General features: G+C 31.2%; 1 protein-coding gene across 2 annotated transcripts; it reads right to left on the bottom strand.

Annotated features, from left to right (window-relative positions):
• Positions 1-449: 449 nt before the first annotated feature.
• IPT5 (isopentenyltransferase 5) lies at positions 450-2,238 on the bottom strand. 2 transcript variants are annotated; one of them, XM_020354425.3, is made up of 2 exons: positions 2,057-2,238; positions 450-1,893 (listed from the first exon to the last, which is right to left on the bottom strand). In XM_020354425.3, exon 2 carries the CDS (start codon positions 1,871-1,873, stop codon positions 902-904), a length of 972 nt encoding a protein of 323 aa, XP_020210014.1. In that variant the 5' UTR covers positions 1,874-1,893; positions 2,057-2,238; the 3' UTR covers positions 450-901. The 2 variants fall into 2 exon arrangements, with proteins under 2 accessions (XP_020210014.1, XP_020210013.1); XM_020354424.3 differs by having other exon boundaries at positions 450-1,886; positions 2,057-2,236.
• Between the last annotated feature and the right edge of the window lie 23,644 nt (positions 2,239-25,882).

Genomic DNA, 25,882 nt, shown 5'->3' with positions numbered 1-25,882 from the left:
TTAATAACCTTCAACTGATTTAAAAATTAATAAACCACAAGGTTTGGAAAACTGCAAAAAAAAACAGATAGAGCAACTTCCGAAGTATTTTCAGACTATATATACTACCGAATTGGAGTGAAGGGAAGTTGAACCTTTTTTTTCTTTATTTGAATTTGGTACTTCAAATGCTTTCTAAATCATGCTAGTTTGAACTATTTCTTAATAAAAATTACTATAAACTAAAAATAACAGGATTCGAATTAAAGAAGAAAAACGATATATCACTTGGTTAATATAACATTTTCCAATGAAGAGATTTTATATTTTTTTTGCAAAATACACAACAGTTGGCAAACGAAAAGTATGTATGGATAGTGACAGCAACTTATGAGCCATGCTTGAAATATATTTATTTTGAGATTTTTTTCGTAATGATTATAATTAACCACACACTGGGTGGCACTGTATGCAGGAAGAAGATGATATAATTTAATGCGCGAAAAGTTAAAATAAAATCGGGTCACATCAGTATCTAATTTAACAAGCATTTCCCGAGTGCAACGGTTACACTGTAGGTCCACTCCACAACGTTAGCCAACAAAGCAGGGATGGTATATGCTATGCTCCATTACCCTATTTAATTAATTTATACGGAATACCCTGATACTGACGTAACGTAACCCTTATTAAAGAAATACATTTTCCATAAACAAAGGATTATACATATGTTATATTTATTTTTCTGTATATATATATATAGTAAGTAAAACATTTACTACCAGTGACATGACCTGGAATATAGAGTATAATAAAAATAAAAAAACACAAAAAAGATATGGAATGCCAATGCCATAGTGTGTGGTGCGACCTTTGTATTGTGTGGTGTGTATAGATAGATTCTCTCTCCAGGCCTACCTCTCTAATGGGTAGCCGCCATGGCTACCGGCAGCGGAGAAACTTTCCGGGAGAGGATTCCGGCGGGGAGGTGCGTTTTGGTGTCGTCGTAGAGGAATTTGTGGAGGATGAGCAAGGTGTTGGAGAGGACGTGATCGTGCCAGGCGTCGCGCGATCCGAGGAATACCTCGGTGGCGTCGAGGCGGTGCATGCTGCGTTTCCACAAGGCGTGCAAGCGGTGAATCTTCTGAATCTGACGGTTGGCGAGCGTGCAGTTGTTGATCTTGAGGCTGGCAATGGCAGCCTGGAGGAGTCGGTGGAGCGTGGTCTGGTCGGCGCCGGAGGCCTCGGCGGCGAGAAAGTGGTCGAACTCGGGGACCCCGATGGCTCTCCGAATCCCCCTGGTGTAGTCGGCACGCGGGTCGAAGAACTGGCGAACCTCGTGGAGCTGGCCGGCGTCGATCATGCGGTCGACACGTGCCTGGAGGGAGGAGTGGAGAACGGGGAGAGCGACGTCGACCCAGAGGAAGCAGCAGTCGTACCTTAACCTGAACTCGGTGTGGTGGTTGACGAGCGCGTCGAGGTAGGAGTTGGAGCCGCCAGCGATGATGGGTAAGCCGTCCCTTTCCACGATGGAGTCGATTGCCAGCGTGGCGTGGCGACAGAAGTCGTTGGCTGTGAAATTTATATTAGGGTCCACAGTGCCTAGCAGATGATGTGGGACCCCCAAACACTCCTCTTCGCTCACCTTGTTCGTGGTGATGTCAAGGCCCTTGTACACTTGCATTTTGTCCGAGTTCACTATCTCCGCTGGTTGAAAGTGTTTTGCCACGTCGATGGCCAACTTCGTCTTCCCTGTTCCCGTCGCCCCCATTATCACCACCACCTTCTCCTTGCTCCTCTGCTGAAATAACGACTCCATCCTTAGTCCCTTTTGTATATTTACTAGGGGCAGCTCTTGTTTGCAGGCACACACTGATGATATTGACATCTTCATCTTTTAACTCTACCTGCACACTTCACCAAACCATTCCCTTCTTAATTTACTAATCCACCCAATATGAAAGAATAACACACACACAACAACAATTATTTGGCTTAGAAACAGAGACGTTAAAGCAGCAGCCTAGCAGGGGATATATAGGGTAAAAATGAAATTAAAAAAGGTAAGAGTACTTACCGTCCGTGTGAAAGACGCGGCCAGAGGAATTGAAGATTATATTATGTGTCGGGTTGGTTGTTGATTTTTGAGAGAGGAAATATTAAGGGGAGAAGAAAGTTCAAAGTTTGCGGGGGAGGGAGGGATTGTCTGGCGTAGGAATCCACACCACACTGCTATTTATAATTTATAAAAGGAACACCTTCGGAAGGGCCCGCACCTAAAAGCTTTACCCCTTAAATTCCCTTCTTCACCTCCCAAATCCCAATTTATTAACAGATAACAACTTACTAATACAACACGTAACAAGCAACGTTACCACTTTATTATATATATGTTGCGCCATCAAAAATATCTTTCAAAATTAAAATCACTCGCCCATATATCATATATCCATATTCAAAACTCTAACGTACTTATTTTCTCTTCAAATTTATATACTTTTTATTGGATCTATTCAAATTTTAAATTTACACGATAATTTTTTTTAAAATTTTTTTTTGGCATAATTAATCATTTTAACTTTAGGTACCATAGATATGTTTAACCCTAATTACCATAAATATGTCTAAACTTATTTGCCGAAAATATTTATATGTATATGTTTTAGTATGAAAAACACCTTAAAAAAAATTCTAGCCAGTCATTCATATTTTTAACACTATAAAAAGGTATAACTAACTTGCTATCTCTAGGTTCTAAAAGTATTAAATACGAGTTTGACTGTGTTCAAAATTTGGTTTCTATAGCGATAATTTTTAAAATTATCACATGATTACCTTCACCCATATTACTGTAAATATCTCTGACCTTAATTACCATAAATATATCTAACCTTAGTTACAATAAATATTTGTAATTTTTATCACCAAGCTATCGGTCTTGTGTTTTGGCCAAGTTGATAAATAATCCATACAATGGTTTGCATATATCCGGTTATAACAGTTTAGTCCAATAGATTTTTGGTCTACAGAGTACAAAACTCCCAAACTTAACATAAATGCGAAGATATTGTTCATAGGATTAACCGACTTCACTTGCACCGATCAATTTTCAGTTTGTAACATACAATGTACATTTTAACTCTCATATAAAAATATATACTTTTACAATATGTTAATTTGACTATTTTACAATATGTTACTTTCACACACACGCGCACACATATATATATATATATATATATTCAATGATCCAAGAATTATAAAAGGTAATCTTAAGTTGTCGATCAAATAATGTTTATATAACTAGTTACATAAGGAGTAACCTAACAAAATCAACAAGAAGTCATTCATTGACATGGCCTCACAAACCGCAACTTGCCTCTTGCTAACTTTGCCTTGCTCTCATGTAAAACATGGGTATCACAATTCAACCACAAGGAAATATGTGCAAGGAGAAGCTAGGTTCAAAAAAATATTTATGCAACAAGTATAAAAGTAAAAAATGAATATACTAATAACCAACACCAACATATAAACCAACAATAAAGAACCTCATGGTCTAATACATATCAATACAACAAAACACCTAAACATGACATTCAATACCTTACAAAAGTAAACAACAATTTCACCAATACATCAACAACCATGCCATTCAACAACCAAAATAAGCAGCATATGAACAACATCAATAACTACCACATCATATGCCTAACACCTCAACTTATGCATTGTCATGCATTTACCTACGAAGATTTCCTACAACAAGGTAAACAGTCTTAGTAGCTTAACCCTACTAAACCAACATGACATTTTTACATCTACTAGGTCAACAACTAAATTGGGATACCAATTTCTAACAACATAATTTCTCGGATGTCGCCACTTAAATTAGAAAGTCTAATGCTCCTATCAGAGTAGAACAATTTGGGTATGAGTCTACCACGATGTTAGCTTGAAACACTAAGTCCCCTATGGAATTAGCCCATTAACTACCTCAAAATACTATGCCCTTTAAATACTCAGTTAAGGACTAGGCTCCCAATCTTGTACCTTACTCAATTAGTCACTTTATACATGTATGCCTCGATCTTGCCACATACAGATCAACAATGACAACTTGTAATCAATATAGCTCAATCTGTCCCCTCTACTATGGTCAATTATATCCAATATGTCTCAACTTGACCCACATTTCGCATCAACTAACATCTTAAAGGAGACTCGATTATCCACTTCAAGAGTCAATACTAAAGAATGATTTTCAACAATTGGACTCGTAGAACACCACATCAATATCCTCACAATGAGATATCCAACTTTTGGAAATACCTTATCCTCTAGTCCTAAGTTGATCCATACAACACACCCTAATGCTTAAATGCCTTGAGCACTCACAGCATCATCACATCACCATTCAACAATTAATCAACATGACATGCCTAAATATGCCTAAAGTATTCTCAGCATCAATGCCTTAATAGTTCAACAATTTAACAATATAACATGTCTAAATGCCTAAAACATTTTCAATATTAACGCCTAAAAAATTTAACAATTATTCAACATACTACATGTAATAGATTCATCTAACTTATTCATGTTTAACAATTAATCTTATAAACAACAAGTTATTATAAGGAAACCCAAACCCATGGCTACTCAACTTGTGCCTAGTGTCATTGATGATAGAAGTCTTATGCGTCACCCACACCCAATGTCATTCAAACAATGCCAAGTGTGGATGAGGTAGTGACCCTTGAGCCCTCACGCCTAGTGTGGCAAAGTTTCACGTTAGTCCCTATTCCAAGCAGAGAGGAGCCTTTCTTCTTACACTCGATGCAACGCTTTTGGGTGCTTGATGCCAATTTTGGTAGAGATAATTCTCTCATCTCACGTCCAATATCATTCAAATTATGCCTGGTTTGACCAAGTTAGAGGTTATTCTCTCCCCACGCTCAACGACACCAATCCTATGCGTAGCGTGAGCAAGACAGAGGCCTCTTAATTTGAGTCATGCCTGGTGCCATAAAGGCATGCTCGACATTACGATGTGTTATGCATTTTGCAGATGCTCGAATTTGCTCACAACACCTGAAAATCAAAAAATTTCCACATGCAATGCAACAATTTGTATCTATACATCATTCCCAACTCATTTTCAACTAAGGGTGGCACATCCAGCAACATCCATGGTAGAATTGTTCAGATTTCTTCAACATGCTTTCCACACTCAAAACTCCACCTTTCATCATACAATCCAAAAATTCAACACACATAACCATATTTTGATATTAATCAATCAATATGCAAATCATACAACTCAACACAAGCAAGGTTTTAACTTCCCTTACCTCAATACTCCAAGCAAAGAGAGGAAGAAAAAGAACTAACTCCAAGCTTCTTCGGGGAAACTCCTCGCGACAACACCTCATATTCACAATTCTAAAGTCTTGAATCAACATCATACCTTAAAACATTATAGATGTCAGAAATTTTTTCTCTAGTTTATCTTTTTAAGATTCTTAAGAACTTAACTTATAAGACTTAATTCTTAAAAGAAATCTTTTAAACTCTTTCCTCATAGTCAAATCAAACCTTTATCCAAAGAAATCATCTAAATCATCTAAAAACTCCTAAAAAAACTCCTTAACCCCTAAAATCTGTCAACATCATACCTTAAAACATCACAACATATAATTATTACTAAAAATAATAATTAAAGAAAAACTTACGATGTTACATAATTCCCTTTCCTTATTCATTTTGTTTACTATATTATTGTATTTGTTAAAAAATATATCATGGTTATTTAATTAACAAAAGATTCAGTTGTACGTTAAAAAAAAGTAGTACAACATATTTGCATAATAAAATGCATTTCAACACAAACAGGCGTTGCAAGCAATTAAAAGGACTCCGCTTAATTAACTGGATCCCACAATCAAAATAATATTCTCACTCTTCCTTTTTTTTGTTAAATCATGAATCTACTTGAATTGTGACTTATATCATGTGTGTACAACAAATATTATCCCACAATATTAGTTGGTGTTTATACATTACTTTTTTGTGTTTTGTTTTATTAAGTAGATTTTTGACATGACAATATATTCTCGTTGACTATTTTATGACAAATTTTCGTAATCTTTTATTTGAATAATTGATCTTAAAGATATATATCGCTCAACCTATTAAACTTATTTATAAATATAATATCTATTTAAACTCTATTGCGATAAAACTTTAGAGTGAAAAAATATCATATATAATAATTTTACTAGACTAAGTTTTATATCAGTCGAGTGTCTAATCTGTTATTCAAATACAAATTTTTTTACATATAAAAATATAAAACTCTAGTTATTTCATTTTAATCATCATTTTACGATCTATTATGTAATTAGAATTTCAAAGATAATGTAATTATAAATTAAAAATTCTAGAACCACAATAAATTACTAGAATTAGTCTATCGATTGAGAGAGAAGATAGAAATAGATGTACGAAAATATAGATTCGACCCTCATTATTGTTATTATAATAATTTGCATGGATAAAAAAATCCGAAATGCATACAAGTAACGCGATTATCATGTACAATTACAATTATGCTAAGGAAAAAAGCTAATTTTTGACGCATATTTTTCAATGAATCTATATCTATCGAAAAATATATATTAACGACGAATATTACCGACGAATTAAGAATCCATATATAAATAAAATTTACCAACAATTAAGAATCCATATATAAAAAAAATTTACCAACAGTCAATACTCGTATTCAGAATTAGCACTCGTATTCAAAATTAGCAGGCAAATGTAGAAGCGAAAATGCACTGATTGAAGTGGAGTAATTTGGATTTGGATTGCTTATTTTTTGGAGTATGAACCAATTAGGTCGGGAGTGCATGACAACGTCCTTGTAGCTTATACATATTTGATGTAACCCCACTTCTTATTAATTATAATGGAAATACAATCATTTTGTTCCTGAGGATGTATATACATTATTGAACCCTGTTAAATTGTTGTGTGTGTATTTTTATTTTTTTTAGAATTCAATTAATATTGTTAACAATTGGTATCAGATGGTGTTTAACCTTGGTGACAAATTTAAAGTCAAAAATTTCAATGGAAATATGGAACTGAGAATTTCATATTATGGCAAATAAAGGTTAAGTAGGCATAAAGGGCTTTCTAGGCGCTACATCAGAATAAACCTAATGGCATATGGATCAATTGGATTGGGAGGAGTTAGAGAAAAAGGTTGTAGAAACCAAACAACTAAGTTTGGCAAACAAAGTGTTATATCATGTTATGGATGTGCCAACTCTAAAGAAATTAAAATTTTAGTATTTGTGCAAGTCCTTGACAAATAAGTTATATGTTAATAAAATGCTATACAGGCTAAAAATACAAAAAAAAAATACTAATTTGTAACAACACATCAATGTTTTCATGTGGAGATTGATAACAAAAATTAGACACATGTTATATTATTTGTCAAGTTCTTACAAACACTTGGCCATCCTCATATGTGAGAAATAATTGATTAGCCAAAAAAAATCATTGTTCTAGTTGTATCTCACAATCAAAGGAAAATGATGATAAGGGTTCTCAAGGTGAGAGCTTGTATATGAAAGGAAATCAATAATCACTACAAGAAAAACTGTTATTATCTACGGAATATTACCTATGGAATTTTTTTCGTAGGCAATATTTAGTTATCTACGAAATATTACTTACGGAATTTTTTCGTAGGTAATTTTTAGTTATCTACGGAATATTACTTACGGAATTTTTTCCGTAGGTAATGTTTGGTTATCTACGGAATATTACTTACGGAATTAGTTATCTACGGAATATTACCTACGGAATTTTTTCCATAGGTAATTTTTAGTTACTTACGGAATTTTTTCCGTAGGTAATTTTTAGTTACCTACGGAATTTTTTCCGTAAGTAATTTTTAGTTACCTACGAAATTTTTTCCGTAGGTAATGTTTAGTTAACTACTGAATATTAGCTACAGAATTTTTTCCGTAGGTAATATTTAAGATTTTCTTTTTCTCACAATTTTTATTATATATATTTTTCTCTTTTAATACAATGTACAAACGAAATGCGTATATTATTTTTTTTTTAATATTTTAAAGTTTAATATTAGTAATAATTTATTTTATTTTTTAAAAATTGTAATAAAGTATGTAAATAGAATACGAATTTATCTTTCAATAAACTTATAAATTTTACTTTATTATATAAATCAACAAGTTTAATATTTAAAAAGATAAACAAAAGTATATATAATTTTAATATATTATATAAATTTAATATAATAATAATTATTATTATTATTATTTTTATTTTTATTCATTTTTCTTCAAATAGATCAATTTTTAAGTGTAATATAAGTTTTTTTGAAATAACTTGTAGCGTATGCATTTAAATTAAATAGATTATAGTAAAAAATAAATATTAATAAAAATTATTATTTTAAATTTTTTATTTTTATAAATTAATGATGATAAAAAATAACATACTAATATTTGGTTTTAAATTTGATATGAAAATATTATAATATAATTAGATAAGATTTTAAATTAGTATTTTATTAATGGTTGATAATTAGAAAATAAAACAAGAATAAATATATTTTTTGAATTTTATATCTTAAATTCAAGATGAATAAATATATTAAGTTAATTAATTAATAATTTATTTAAAATGTTAAATTTTAGTTACCTACGAAATTTTATCCGTAGGTAATTTTTAGTTACCTACAGAATTTTTTCCATAGGTAATTTTGAGTTACCTACGGAATTTTTTCAGTAGGTAATGTTTAGTTATCTACGGAATATTACCTATGGAATTTTTTCCGTAGGTATTATTTAAGATTTTCTTTTTCTCACAATTTTTATTATATATATTTTTTCTTTTAATACAATGTAGAAACGAAATGCGTACATTATTTTTCTTTTAATATTTTAATTTATAAAAATAATATTTTAAAAGAGAAGGGTTATAATAACACCAGTGTAATAATAAGGGTTATTTATTATAATGTTAAAATTTAATTTATAAAAATAATATTTAAATGTGAATTTTATAACTTCAACCGTTAGATTGAAAGTTTTGTACTCTTAGCTGATATATACAAAATTTTATATTAGTTCAAGATTATTTGATACTTCATTCTTGTAAAACAAAATTGACGTAATATATACATTTCAAAATATACTAAAATAACACTTTGATTACCTTTAAATTGTTGTTCAATTTTAACAAAATTTGATATAAACATATAAAGTGATATGAACTTTCGATCTAACGGTTGGATTTACAAAATTCATATTTAATATAAAGTTGTTGAGCGTGTAATACTTAGAAAAATTACACCGGTGTTATTATAGCCCTTATCATTTTAAAATATATAAATTATTATTTAAACTTTTAAATTTATAATAAATAATTTAAATTGTATCATTATATTAATTTTAAATATAAATAAGTAGATTGTTAATTATACAAGTAAGTATATATATATATATATATATATATATATATATAAAGATTAATTAAATATAATATAATTATTATATATATTTTTATATTTTTATAGCAGTCTAGACATACCAAAATGAGAGGGATCTAAAAATAGTATAAGTATGAGATTGTATAGATGAGAATGACTTAAATGAATTAATTTGTACTACTTATACTGATAACATGCATTAGCTTTTCTGTAGCCAATTTCATCAGAACTCCACAGTTAAGCGTGCTTGAGCTGGAGTAGTACAAGGATGGGTGACCTTCTGGAAAGTTTCATAGAAAATGTGCAGTAAGGACAAACCACGTTAAAAAGTGAAGTGTCATGAAATAAGATCCTTGAGAGGCTAAATATGAAGGTTGTTACATTAATAAATTTATTAAAATTAAAAAAAAATTAAATTTCGTAGGTAACTTTACCTACGAAATTTTCCGCAGGTAACGTTACCTATGGAAATTCTGTAGGTAACGTTACCTACGGAATTTTTCGTAGGTAAAATCTGTAGATAACATTACCTACGGAAAATTTTCGTAGGTAACGTTACCTACGAGCTTATTACCTACGGATTTTTTTCCGTAGGTAATCCGTAGGTAATTAACAGTTACCTACAGATTTTCAACATTATCTACGGATTTCTTCCGTAGATAATGCTGATTTTTCTTGTAGTGAATGTTTGAGGATGCTAGGTAAGACAAGTTCTTCTAAGAAGAAGTCAAATTCCAAAAGCAGAACATTGAGGTGAAAAAATGGGCATTGCAAGGGTGATTTTCCAAACAAAAAGCAGTTTGGCGAAGGATTACACTACTTTGCAAATGTGGCAAAGACTAATGACATAAATTACTTTAGTGAGGCAAATGCTCTCTTTGTCTCATGTAGTTAGTCTACATATGCATGGATCCTTGATTGTCAATGCTCTTGTCAAATGATACCAAATAAGGAGTGGTTCAGCACATATAGGTCATTTAATTTTGGTTTTGTTTATCTGCACAATAACCAAAAGTGAATTCATAAGATTTTAAGTTTAAAATGAATAATATCATACCAATGTCGTGAGCTAATGAAGGAGTGACAATGAAAATATCTAGAACATGTTGGAAACAACAAGTTTTAAGGACCACCATTGAATACTCGTGAACTAAAAAATGATAGCTTTCCATTAAAAAGGAGGATAAAATCATGGTCCTTTGTTTGAGGAAAGGATTGTTGGAGATACACATTAATAAAGTCTTATATTTTTAGAATAAGAAGAGGAATGAGTTTATAAACACAAAAATATTTTCATTGGTATGAAGTATTTTAGTTAATGACCAAAAGCAAATCCATATGCCCTTGGTGGAGACATGTGTCTAAATAATAAGCAAATCCAAAGTGGACAATATTATATCAATGTAGTTATGTAGAGAACATGTGTGAACACTTGGTACACAACTACTACAACGTAAAGTACACAAATAGTTTAAAGGTTTGTTTGAATAAATTTATCCATAAGCACTTATAGGAGGAAAAAATAGAAGAAAAAAATGAAATAAACTTTTATATTAGTTTATGGATAAACTTATTTTTAATTTAAACATAACCTAGTTTTAACTTATGTAGAAACTTTTTTCTTATTTTTTCTTAGAAGTACTTATAGAAAAATTTATCTAAACAAATTTTAAGTAGGACTAATACAACTTGTAAATACCATAGCAAATTTTACATAATTTATTGCTAGTTAATATATTTTACAAAATTCCTTTAGGAGAGTTGGGACTTGGTTGAGTTCATAAAATGTCATCCTCATTAGTTCAAGGGAGATGCAGATCTAGAGGCGATAGACCACTAGATTTGTGAGATAGAGAAAATATTTCAGGTGATGGGGTATCCTGATGAGAAGTAGGTACACATCGTATACATGTCAATTGGTAAGGTAGAGTATTGGTGGAGGGGTACTCAACAGATATTGGAGAGTTGGGGAGTACTAGTTGAATGGAAGTATTTCAAGAGGGTGTCTCTCGAGAAATACTTCTTGGATAGCATGAGATACGCTAAGGAGACAGAGTTCATGAGGTTTTACCAGGGGAACATGACTATTTTAGAATATGCAATGAAGTTTGAGCATCTAACTTGTTTATACTCTAAGACCATTTTTTAGGCTTGGAGATGATGGGGTTACTTTATGGTATTTGTCTGAGAGGATATTTTATGAGTGTTATTTTTATAATTTTATTACAAACATACTCCACAATGATGAGATATTGTCCGTTTTGGGACTTAGCCCTCACGGTTTTACTTTTGGTCATTACCCAAAAGGCCTCTCAATCATTGAAGTATGTTTGTATTATATAAGTTGTTATTTGTTGTATTATTTTATCGATGTGGGACTTGTTTGAATCCCAACAATCCTCCTCTCAAACAAGGGACCTAACCTTTCATACACAAACATACTCCACAATGATGAGATATTGTCCGCTTTGGGCCTTAGTCCTCACGGTTTTGCTTTTGGTCATCACCCAAAAGGTCTCTCTATCATTGAAGTATGTTTGTATTATATAAGTTGTTATTTGTTGTATTATTTTATCGATGTAGGACTTGTTTGAATCCCAACAGGAGATGTAAGAAGTTTGTTTAGAGATTGAGGCATGAGTTCAAGAGAGTGATGGTCTCCATATTCATCACTAAATTTCTTGCCTTAGTGGAAGAGGTGAAGACGATTGAGAGGTTGCGGAGTGGTAGTGGTGTGGCAAGGCTACCAAGGGTCAAGAGGGACCATTTGAGTCCAATAGAAGAGAACAATTAAGGAGACCTTACGATAGACCTCCTCAACAACCAGGGGGTTCTACTACAACTTGTATGCTAAACTTCGATAGTTGTTGTGACACCCTCTACCCCAACATATATATATATATATATAATAATAAAAAGAAATATCTTATTGGATAAAAAAAATATTTAAAATTGTAAAGACAATTCTAATAATCATGTGAGTAGAGAATTCACATTCATGTCCTTAATTCAAATAGCAAATAAAATTACAAAGAATAAAAATTGAATTTTCCAAAATATATACTTTAATAAATCATAAACAATGTCATATTCTAATTCTATCTATGTCCCGATGTCACATGTCCTATCAGAGCAAAATCCCACGTAGAAGCCTCAGCTCCATCGTCCACATCCTCAGTCTCATGCTGTTGATGGTCACCTGTATATCAAACAAGGGAAACAACACAAAAGAAAGGAGTGAGAAACATCTTACTCTGGCTCACGGTGTAGGAACGCACACCGGATAGCCAAACACAAACAATACAGTTACCTCATAGATCAATCAACAACAATAGCTTATCCAATCATCCAAGTCATACAAATAGTAATTTATCATCATTTAATAATAAGAATGCACATGCATGGACACGAACTACATATTATCATGCATGTGGCGCCAGTAAAACATCACATGGCATATTGCCGCTAGCAATACACGAAGAGTAGTCTAGGAGTACATGCCGGGTCACACCCTCTGCACACTCTCACTAGAAGGATATACTACCAGAGTCTCGTCGGGATAGCTAAGCTGCGCAAGATACATCCCATGCACACAATGGGCGAGACTGGGACTTCCAAACCGAGCTATCCCCAAGGACTAATCCCCAAAGCTTTTACACTAGGGGGCCTTCTCTGGCGGTGTATTCCATATCGTACCCTTAAAACACTTATGCAAATGATGCATGTCAATCAAGACTCTATGCATTCTCATATCACATTATCATTTCCCATGGTCATATCACATCATCGCATTTCGTCATCATATTTCATTATCACATTTCATATCTCATGTCTCAATCACATTTCACTTTACATCATCATATTCACAAAGCCTCCACAGAGCACTTTAATTTATATCAAAACTCGTTTATTTATAAAATTAAATACATATTTTTACATCTCATCAAAAAAGGAATATAACAGAAAAATCAGAAATCAAAACAGAAAATATTTCATATTTTGCCTATTTCTCATAGGGTTTCCCGGAGGAACCCATAGAGCACTCTAGATCATATTAAAACATATTTATTTTCAAAATTAACCACATACTCATGCATCACATCCAACAAGGAACACAACAAAGTAATCAGAAGGCAAAATAGAAAACATTCATATTTTGCTCATTTTCTCATAAGGTTTCCCATAGGAACCCATAGAGATCTCAAGTCATACAATTAATTGCATATAAGAAAAATAATAAGCAAAACAGATACAATTAAGAGAAACCCTTCATACATGAGCATACATAAAAATACAGCAAACACAGGATTGGGGGCCAATCCCACTACCCAGCATACAATCCCACACCCAGAGCGAGGTTTCTCACTCCCCCCTTACCTGGATGAGCAGAAGACAAAGGTGTGATCTAAGGTCGTTCCTGAGTACTCTTCCTTAGAGCTCTTTGTTTCTCCTTTTTTTTCCCTAACCCTTCAAAACACAAATGAGGTAGATAGGGTTAACACTACCTGACTCCTTAAAATTAATCCATTGGGCTGGGTCAACCCAACCCATTTTCCTTCTCTTTTAACTCACTTCTCTTTTTCCTCAAAATAATTAAATAAAATAAATACATGTATATTATAAAATATTTTTCCTCTATAATAATAATATATTTCTGACCCAAAATATAATAATATAATTTCAATAACAAAATATCATATAAAATCAACCTTCTCTTAAAACATATAAATATTTATTTAAATATGCTAATAAAAAATACTTATTTAATACGTACAAAATAATTGTCCAAAACAATAATTATTTAAAACGTACAAAATAATATTCTTCTATAATTATTAAAATAATTATGACCAAATACCATATAATAATAATAATTATAATAATAATAATAATAATAACTTTATTGAAAACTGGGGTGTTACAATTCTCCCTTCCTTTTAAAAATTTCGTCCTCGAAATTACCTGAAGTAAATAAAAATGGATATATCTCCTGCGTTACACTTTCTAATGTTCTACCTTAGGCTTTTGGAATACTACACACGAGTCCACAACTTCCTCTACTCCTCTCTTCACCTTAGACCACCACGCTTCCGCTACGTCACTCTCATACATCCTCCTAAGGTCCTAATCCATCTAATAGCTCCTAAGTGAATACTAAGAGTACTCTTATTGCCTTTTTCTAAGATCATCTTCCTTAATTCGGGATTATTAGACACATAGATTCTATCCTGAAACCACAAAACACCATCAACTTCCACTCGAAAAGGGCTATCTATACCCTTACCAATCCTCTCCACTTGGTTCACTAAGAAAGGATCTAACTCTTAGGTTCCTCTAATCTCATCCATTAATTCATTAGTCACCTTCGACATACTCAATTCAATGCTTCTAAGGGTAAGCTCACAAATCAAGCTTAAATCTCTAAACTCTTCAATCAAATTTAACCATTAAATCATCAAAATGATAGATGAAAGATCATCCTACTCAAGACATCTGTCACCACATTACCTTTACCTAGATAGCAACTGAGATTAAAATCCTAGTCCTTAAGAAATTCCAACTATCTCTTTTGGTCAAAAGATATTTAAGACTCTAACAATCACTAAATACCTCAAACTTAGAATCATATAGGTAGTGTCTCCAAATCTTAATGTAATATCATAACCACTAACTCATAGATAAGGTAGTTCCTCTCATGAATTTTCAATTGCCTAGAAACATAAGCTACTACCTTTCCTTCTTGCATCAACAATGCATCCAAATTCATCTTATAAGTACTACTATATACCACAAAAGGCTTACTAAAATCCAATAATATTAACACTAGTCAATCTTGCCTTAAGAGTTGGAACTACTCTCATACTTACTATCCCACATAAAGAGAATACTCCTCCTAGTGAATGTAGTTAAGGGCAATGCTATCTTAGAAATTCCTTCAATAAATCTCCAATAATAATAAGCTAACCTCATAAAACTCTTATCTTCACTAACTGGCTTAGATATCTCCCCACTTAAACACAACTTCTACCTGAGACAGATCCATGTTTACCTCAACTGGAATTTACAGGAACTAGAAAACTTATCTCATACAATAAAAAAAATAATAATAAAATAAAATAAAATAAGATAAAATAAAATAGTAATACTTAGATAACTTAACATACAACCGTCTTGAATATATCTCCACCCTCAACTACAATATGATCATATCACACCCTAAGATCAATCTCACTAACCACACGACATTCACCAATTGATCCCTAAGATCATCTATCCACATATCAACATACATGCATATTAAATCATATTAGAATACATACTTTAAACCTTCAAATATACCATCCATAAGCATGTACATGAACAACCCTTACCACATAGCATCATACAATATTAAACAACCTCTCAATCCACATGAAAACACCTCAAAACATCTAAACAAAATCAATTCTTATCCTTGCATTGCCTACTAAACCAAAAACATTATTACAGCCTACTTCTCCTTTCAACAACTATCAAAGAAAATAACACACAGAGAGTTCTACTCATCCAAATGATATCAAACCTATCTCAAACGAAAGCTAAGAGAATAAGCTGCAACTCCTATGAAGACATAAGATTCTAAAAAGATCATCTTCTTAGCTAAAAATCTCAAAAACCGCAGCAGATATACTCAGCGCTTACAGCTAGACCTTTGATCACCAAAGTAGCTATAACTAGAGTTCTAGACCTCCGTTTTACCTGATTCTAGTTCCATTGGAAAGACAACATCCAAGGCTACAACTTTTGTGAAGACCATAAAATCTAAATCTGTCAATATGGTACTCATACTGGCACAACAAAACTGTAGCGAAAATATCCTCTACACCAAACAGCAATAGTATATCAATATATCTAAGCCCACAAAAATACCTCAACCCTTCCAAACTCACACCTCAACTTCATATCAAAGTTTCCCACTACAAATCTAAACCAAACAACTCACATATTCAGTACAAAAGGCTTATAAAATTAAAATTCACATGCTACCTAAACCATAAAAGGTCAACATGCAACCATCAAACTCTAGAAATCATCAACACTTCAATCTCCCTTAAGAATACCAAAACTCCAATTCTCAACATACATCATCCTTGGATTCAATGGCTACAACTATAGCTTTAAAAAATTCCACCAATCGTAAACTCTTAATACACTAAAAACAATCAATGTCTTACCCAAGTCTAAGGCCTCAATAGTTCCTATAATATTAGCACAATATCTCGTCTACCACTACTCGCACATATGCTTGCAACACAAGCGATATCACTCAACCACTACTTCTTCCGTAAGCAAGAAGTATCAAACAAATAAGCAATCATAAGAATGAAGAAGAGCGGTCATAATGGTATTAGCTAACACTATCATGACTATCATTCCTCTAATTACAAAATAACTTAACAAGAAGAACATCATCATCATCAAAGCAAAACATCATCAAAGTACACAACAAATAAGACACAATCAGAGTACACAAACAGAATCACGATAAGTACATAACTCACGGCCGATTGGATCGACCTGCTCTGATACCATTTAATGTGACACCCTCTACCCCAACATATATATATATAATAATAATAAACAGAAATATCTTATTAGATAAAAAAAATATTTAAAATTGTAACGACAATTCTAATAATCATGTGAGTAGAGAATTCACATTGATGTCCTTAATCCAAATAGCAAATAAAATTACAAAGAATAAAAATTGAATTTTCCAAAATATATACTTTAATAAATCATAAACAATGTCATATTCTAATTCTATCTATGTCCCGATATCACATGTCCTATCAGAGCAAAATCTCACGTAGAAGCCTCGGCTCCATCGTCCACATCCTCAACCTCATGCTGTTGATGGTCTCCTGTATATCAAACAAGGGAAATAACACAAAAGAAAGGAGTGAGAAACATCTCACTCTGGCTCACGGTGTAGGAACGCACACCGGATAGCCAAACACAAACAATACAGTTACCTCATAGATCAATCAACAACAATAGCTTATCCAATCATCCAAGTCATATAAATAGTAATTTATCATCATTTAATAATAAGAATGCACATGCATGGACACGAACTACATATTATCATGCATGTGGCGCCAGTAAAACATCACATGGCATATTGCCGCTAGCAATACACGAAGAGTAGTCTAGGAGTACATGCCGGGTCACACCCTCTGCGCACTCTCACTAGAAGGATATACTACCAGAGTCTCGTCGGGATAGCTAAGCTGCGCAAGATACATCCCATGCACACAATGGGCGAGACTGAGACTTCCAAACCGAGCTATCCCCAAGGACTAATCCCCAAAGCTTTTACACTAGGGGGCCTTCTCTGGCGGTGTATTCCATATCGTACCCTTAAAACACTTATGCAAATGATGCATGTCAATCAAGACTCTATGCATTCTCATATCACATTATCATTTCCCATGGTCATATCACATTATCGCATTTCGTCATCATATTTCATTATCACATTTCATATCTCATGTCTCAATCACATTTCACTTTACATCATCATATTCACAAAGCCTCCAGAGAGCACTTTAATTTATATTAAAACTCGTTTATTTATAAAATTAAATACATATTTTTACATCTCATCAAACAAGGAATATAACAGAGAAATCAGAAATCAAAACAGAAAATATTTCATATTTTGCCTATTTCTCATAGGGTTTCCCGGAGGAACCCATAGAGCACTCTAGATCATATTAAAACATATTTATTTTCAAAATTAACCACATACTCATGCATCACATCCAACAAGGAACACAACAAAGTAGTCAGAAGGCAAAATAGAAAACATTCATATTTTGCCCATTTTCTCATAAGGTTTCCCATAGGAACCCATAGAGATCTCAAGTCATACAATTAATTGCATATAAGAAAAATAATAAGCAAAACAAATACAATTAGGAGAAACTCCTCATACATGAGCATACATAAAAATACAACAAACACAGGATTGGGGGCCAATTCCACTACCCAGCATACAATCCCACACCCAGAGCGAGGTTTCTCACTCCTCCCTTACCTGGATGAGCAGAAGACAAAGGTGTGATCCAAGGTCGTTCCTGAATACTCTTCCTTAGAGCTCTTTGTTTCTCCTTTTTTTTTCCTAACCCTTTAGAACACAAATGAGGTAGATAGGGTTAACGCTACCTGACTCCTCAAAATTAATCCATTGGGCTGGGTCAACCCAACCCATTTTCCTTCTCTTCTAACCCACTTCTCTTTTTCCTCAAAATAATTAAATAAAATAAATACATGTATATTATAAAATATTTTTCCTCTATAATAATAATATATTTCTGACCCAAAATATAATAATATAATTTCAATAACAAAATATCATATAAAATCAACCTTCTCTTAAAACATATAAATATTTATTTAAATATGCTAATAAAAAATACTTATTTAATACGTACAAAATAATTGTCCAAAACAATAATTATTTAAAACGTACAAAATAATATTCTTCTATAATTATTAAAATAATTATGACCAAATACCATATAATAATAATAATAATAATAATAATAACTTTATTGAAAACTGGGTGTTACAGTTGTATCTAGTTTTCTCCTACTAGTAGTTGATCCGTTAAGTGTAGGAATCATGATTGATCGTTACTTTTTTATGGTATTAGAGTCATTCAAGTCTTTTTGGCACTCTATGGAGTGATTACATTGTGTTTTTGTTATGAGTCTTACCTTGTGGTGTGGTTTGGTGTGTAGTGTTACTATATGATTTTATAGATCTCAATTTAGGATGGTTAGAGTCTGATATGACCAGATAACTAGGGTCATGAAGACGATGATCATGACTATGCAACAACAAAATGTTTATTTTATGGACAAATGGAACATTTGATATAAGTAAAACCTACAAAGTCGTTATTATATGACTTACATAAAGAATGGATAGATCGTTCGTGAATAAATATAAAATAGACACTTACAAATTTTTAACCTCTAACATCTTATGTTCATGATTATAGGTTAATTTTTAATCAATGAATATAAAATAAATTAATTTTTTTTTTTATCTTCGAGAGATATGAATATTATATGTTATCACTTTTCTATTATATTAAAAGTATATAATTTATAATATTTAACTTAATATTGTTAAAAAACATTCATTTTGAAATATACTTTTGTTTAATATATATTAAAACAAATTTAGTTCATCTTTATTTATTATAATTTTTCTCAAAAATATATATTTAAATTTAAATTAATTTAATAAATGATAAAAAATATAAATTATTGAATAATTACATATGTGTAATTATATATAGAGGTATATATATACATTAAATTTTGTAAAATTATATTTTGTTTAATAATAATGTTTTAATATAAATACATTCATTTAAATAATTGTATGGTTAATATACATATTTAAGCATTATATTTATCAAATATGATAAATAATACTTTATCAAAAACACCAATTTATTTATATATTTATTGAAATATTTTATTAATATTTAATAAATTTAATTAAAATAATGGAAATAATATTTTATTTAAATATTTATAAAAATATTATATAGCTATATTGATTAATATTATTTTAGCACTTGTGTTTGAATTTGTTATACTTTTATATATATATATATATATATATATATATATATTATTTTTATTTTTATAAATTTTGAATTTTTTGTGTTATAATAATAACTAAAAATATATAGTTTTAAATTATATAATTAATTCTAGAAAAATTCATAATAACTTTTAAAATAATAATTATATGTGTAAATTGAGAGATAAATTGTTAAAGCGTAACATATTTGTATTTTTTAAGAGAGAGAAATGTTTATTTCAATATAGGAGTAAAGATTAGTATAATATTTAAGTATCCAAGGTGATGTTAATATTAATAATATTTTGATAATAATTATTTTACAGAACTTTAACAGAAAAGTTAAAAATATGGATAAAGTCTCGTATATTAAAATATGTTAAGAGAGTAGACTATAATTTTTAATATAAGAATAGAAGATAATGTAATATCTGCATCTCTAAAAAATAGATCAATATACTATTATTTCAAAAAAATTAATTAAAATGTGTGTTTGTAAAATTTAAATCTTAAAATTCTTACATAAAAACGCTTATAAGAGAATAAACATCATCTTTGAAAAAATGTAAGTTATTTTTTAAATGTCTCTAATGTCAATGATAGTGTAATTAAATATTTATTAAAATAAACTATCAAGTGATTTTCTATGTTAGAAATTTCTTTAAAATAGTTAATTTGTTAAAATTTTTAAGACTTGAATATTTTTTTAGTTATTTAAATTTAGGATAAATTTATTTTTAGTCCTTTAAATTTAAAATTATTATTTTTAATCTTTATAATTAAAAAAAAACTTGTTTTAGTATCTTAATCTATTCATGATATATTCAAAAATGATGGATTTAGACATTTATGCACTATCAATTATATTTGATGTAATATTTTTACTAATAAAAATGCTTTTAAATAGATTTTATGCGACAATATTTAATAAATTTTTTAACAAAATTTTAACATAAAGATTTTTATAATTTTTTTAAAAATTATAAAAATTAAAAAGATCAAGAGATAAAAAAAATAAATTTACCGTAAAAAAATATATTTAAGTGAGTTTCTAAAATTGACTTTGTGTACCACTTTATAAGAGTGTGCACAGAAGTTCGCATGAATATTAAAGCCTTGTGCATAATTTATAAATTTTAGTTTGATATTATTGAATATTTGGAAGAAAAAATTTATATGAAAGCAGTCGACATCAACACTAAAATGCCAATGATGGATGGCGTTGCAGGTTATAACCTCGTACTTCGTACAAATATGAATTGCTTCAAAGTTCAATAGTGGCTATGATGAACATACTAATTCATCAAAGTTCGTACAGTTATTCATTTTCATCCCATTGCTCCCAAGTTTGGATTTTGACCCTTTTATCTTTATCTCATCATATTTTTTCCTTAGAAGTGACATATATATATACTCATCACATTTTCATCCCATTGCTCCCAAGTTGGGATTTTGATGCCAGCCTTTTATCTTTATCTCATCATATTTTTTCCTTAGAAGTGACATATATATACTCATTACAATTGAATTCTCGGATCCACTCATTGATTAGTTTGGGTTCAATGGTAGCGAGCATGAATCTCCGCAAAAAAAGGTAGGTTCAATTTCTTTTTCCATCCAATAATTATGATATAAAATATTTTTTTCATATGAATCATATGAAATATTTTATGCTTGGATAAAAGCAAGTTATGTCATAAAAAACACAATTATATTTATATATATATATATATATAATTGGATTAAATATTTTTTTAATTTGTTAAATTTAAACAAGATATATTTTTAGTTTCTCAAATTTAAAACAAGTTTTTTAGTCCTTAAAATTTTAAAAATTCTATTTTAGTTTTTATATTCAAATTTTGTTAGTAAACTTGTCAAATATTATTTCGTAAACCATACTTAATAATGATATTTCTACTAACAAAAATATTACATTAAATATCATTAATACTGTACAATTGTCTCAATTTGTTACTTTTAAAATATGTAATTAGTGATTTGAAAGACTAAAATAAGATTTTTGAAAATTACAAGACTAAAAATAATGATTTTAAATTTGAGAGACAAAAATTTATCCTAAATTTAAGGGATTAAAAACATATTTAAGCTTATATAATTTTATTTTGATGACACATTCTATTTTTGGTTGCACTTATCATGATAATTTAATGTTTCACGTTAAGTGATTGAATTATAAATTACTATTTATAATAGATTGTTGATTTTATAATTATAGCACTATGTGTTTTATTTAATTATTATGTTTTATTAGTAATTATGTGTATTGTGGTGTTTTGAAGTGTGTTATATTGAGAGACTTTGAGAGTTAAGAAACTCTTAAAGAGATTTTAGGTGTTTAGAGAGTTTTAATGGATAGAGGATCAGTTTGACTCTAATCAAGGGGAGAGTGTATAAGGTCTCGTTTGTGATTTGAGCCTCATAAATCTATTTCTTAAAGAACTTAGAGAGATAAATTAGAAAGAAGGACTTTGAAACTCTGACTCCTCCTTTTTTCTTTCTAGACTCCTTTGGGGGATGGCACAGAAGACCTTTGTTGATCAATTGAGTCATGATTTAAAGCTATTAAAGTTGAGGATCAGTGTTGGTGCAGAGCTTACGGTTACTTGGAGCTCGCCCCTTCTCTTCTTCTTCCTCAGTTCATTTTTATTTCGAGGTAAGGGAAGTTAGAATTGGATTCCTGTTGCATGACTGAGTTGTATATATGAATTGGCAGTTAACTTGTTGCAATGATTTGGTCGAATTTCATGATTTTGAAAGTAGATGTTGAACCTTGGTGCTTTTGGTTTTCAAGAGAAGAAATTGTTGACCTTGAATGATTGTTGTTGCATGTGTTGTTTCTTGTTGAAAATGAGTTGTGGATTATGTATATGTATGTTATATTGCATTACATGTTGGAAATTTTTTATTTTCAAGTAATTTGAGACAAATTCATGGTTTACAAAATGCAAAACTCATCATCATGTTGGGTGTGCCTTTAGGGCGTTGAGCGTGACTCAAATCAAGGGTCCTTTGTTTTGCTCACACTGAGTATAAGATTGGTGGCGTTAGGCATGAAGCGAGAGAAAAATATTTAATTTGGCCACGTCAAATGTAGTTTGAATAGCGTTGGGCATGAGATGAGAGAATTATCTTTGCTTGCACTAACATTAGGTGCTAATGGAGTGACACTGGATGTGAGGAGAGAGAAACATCTATGTTTGAAATGGGGCCAAGCGTGGGTTTTTCAACGTCAGGCGTGAGAGCCCAGGCTCTACCTCATTCACTCAATCCACTTTAGGCCTGAGTTGAATGGCTTCGAGCATGAGCAAAGTAGAGTGCTCCTTATCTCAATGGTTTCGGACGTAAGGTGTTTAGCATTGGGCGTGGTTAGTTTTGTGAAATTGGTTATTTGAATGATTGTATGGTTAATATGAATGGGTTAAATGAATCTATTACATATTGTATGTTATGGATGTGGTTGGTTCTATGTATATTCATATGGGATAATATACATAGATGTTTATGAATTGTTATTGAGGTGTTGATGTTGAGAATGTTATAGGCATTTAGGCATGTTGATTGACTCAAGACTAGAGGAGAGGGTGTTTTCAAAAGTTAGATATCCCATAGTGTGGATATTGGTGTGGTGCTCTATGAGCCCAGTTGTTGGAAAACCTTCCTAGGTATTGTCTCCTAGAGTGAATTGTTGAGTCTTCTTTAAATCCTTAATTAATATTTGAGTAAGATATAAAGTTAAGGGTTAAAATTCTTAACTAATTATTAGAGATGTGTGTGGTATTGTGAGGATAATTAGCAGGCTAAATCTATTGGTGACTTGGATAATACATATCAAGGTCATGGTACGCACATACCAAGCTATACTATACTTGACAATAGTATTGGACTTTCCTAGTTTAAGTGACGACATTCAAGAAATCATGTATAGGAATCACTATCCCAATTAATTATTGATTTAGCATGTGTAAAAGGATCGGTTAGTTCGATAGGGTCAAGCCACTTAGACTGCTCACCTTGTTGTGAGAGATTTTCATAGGTGAATGTATGACGACGCATGTTGAGGTGTTGTGAATATGATTTGGTGAATTTGTTATTGTTCATATACTATATGGTTTTGTTTATTGAATGACATTGTTGTTGATGTATGATGAAACTAGTATTTGCCTTTGAGGTTGTTGAATGCCATGTGGTTGAGACATATTGCTATTTTGTAAGCCATGGTGTGAGTTTGTGTATGGTTTACTTGCTGATGATTCACTAGTGGAAAATCAGCATATTACGTCACCCCTTTTACGTCGAAAATACGAAAATCTGACGTAAAAAAAACGCGGTGACATTTTTGTAATTTTTGCGAACTTTTTTACGTCAGACTTGGTAGGGTCTGACGTAAAAAGTCAAATCTACGTCGGAGGTACGTTGTGTCCGACGTAGATTTGACATTTTACGTCGGACCCTACCAGGTCCGACGTAAAAAAAGACGCAAATTTGAATAAGAGAGCGCGAGGCACACCGCGCGCATTCACTCTTCATCATTTTTCATTTTTTTCTCTGTAAACCCTCTCCCTCTCCTTTGAAATAGAATCGTTTTTTTGTCTTTTGCAGAGGGATGAACTCTTTGTTACTCATTCGCACATTGTTGCTGCTCCTCAGGTATGAATCAAGGTTTCGTTAGCACTTTTCTATTTCGCATTTCTACTCTGGCTATCTGTTTTATTCGATTCTTTGGTTGTTTTATTTGTATAGGTAGTGGGCGTTTTCTTTTGGGTAGTTCTACGAAGCAGAATGGCTTGTTCTGCAAGCAGAACGGGCCGTTCTGCAAGCATTCTTATGTAATTTTTTTTGTTTTTTTTACTATTTTTACGTCAGATTTCGTAATGTCCGACGTAAATTTACGTCGATTTTGCAGGTCCGACGTAAAATTTACGTCTCCCACTTTTACGTTGGTATATTTTTTGACGTAAAAAGCTCAAAATACCCGACGTAGTACACCTCTTTTGTACTAGTGATTGATAATATAGTTGTATTTACTTATATATTTAATGTATGGTTAATTTTTTTGTAATCTAACTTATTCTTACATGTTTCCTGATCGTTAGATTATGATAATCATGTTTACATGAGACCATGACAAGGTTAGGTTGAAGGCAGAAGGCGTTTTGTGAGTTAGGGCGTTGGCGAAAATAGCTTGAGATTACTTTTATATAGATGTTGTAGAGTTGTTTGACTGACAACCCAAATTACCTTTATAGTTACTCCTAGATTACCTTATATACTAATATGTATATAAGATATTTTGGTATTCTTTTGAGAAACTTTTGTTTTGAAGAACTTTTTCCTTATGAATACTATTGTATTATTATTAGTGTTTTTTAGGAACTATATATTTTTATGTTGATCTTAAATAATTGCATCTAATTTTTATTGTTAATAATTGAATTATTGAGTGTAATAATCTTCATGAATTGTGAGAATAAATAAAGAAAATAAACTCTGCGATCATCTTGTTCACGTCACTAAGCGAAATTCATGAAGGAAGCAAGAGAGCTATTAATAGTCAGATTGCTATTTGTGGCATAGAAATTCGATGATCTTGTTAGTGCAAAAGAAATAGTATGGGATTTTGGTACCTTGCATTTAAGTGCGCCCATTATCGTAGGAGCTAGCTAGGCCTAAAATTTGTGATGTGGACAACAAGTT

The sequence above is a fragment of the Cajanus cajan genome, chromosome 1, assembly GCF_000230855.2.
Source record: "Cajanus cajan strain Asha chromosome 1, NIPB_CcT2T_4, whole genome shotgun sequence".
Classification (NCBI taxonomy): Eukaryota; Viridiplantae; Streptophyta; class Magnoliopsida; order Fabales; family Fabaceae; genus Cajanus; species Cajanus cajan.
Note: the sequence above shows the minus strand (reverse complement) of the source record. Positions and strands in the feature narration are given on the sequence as shown.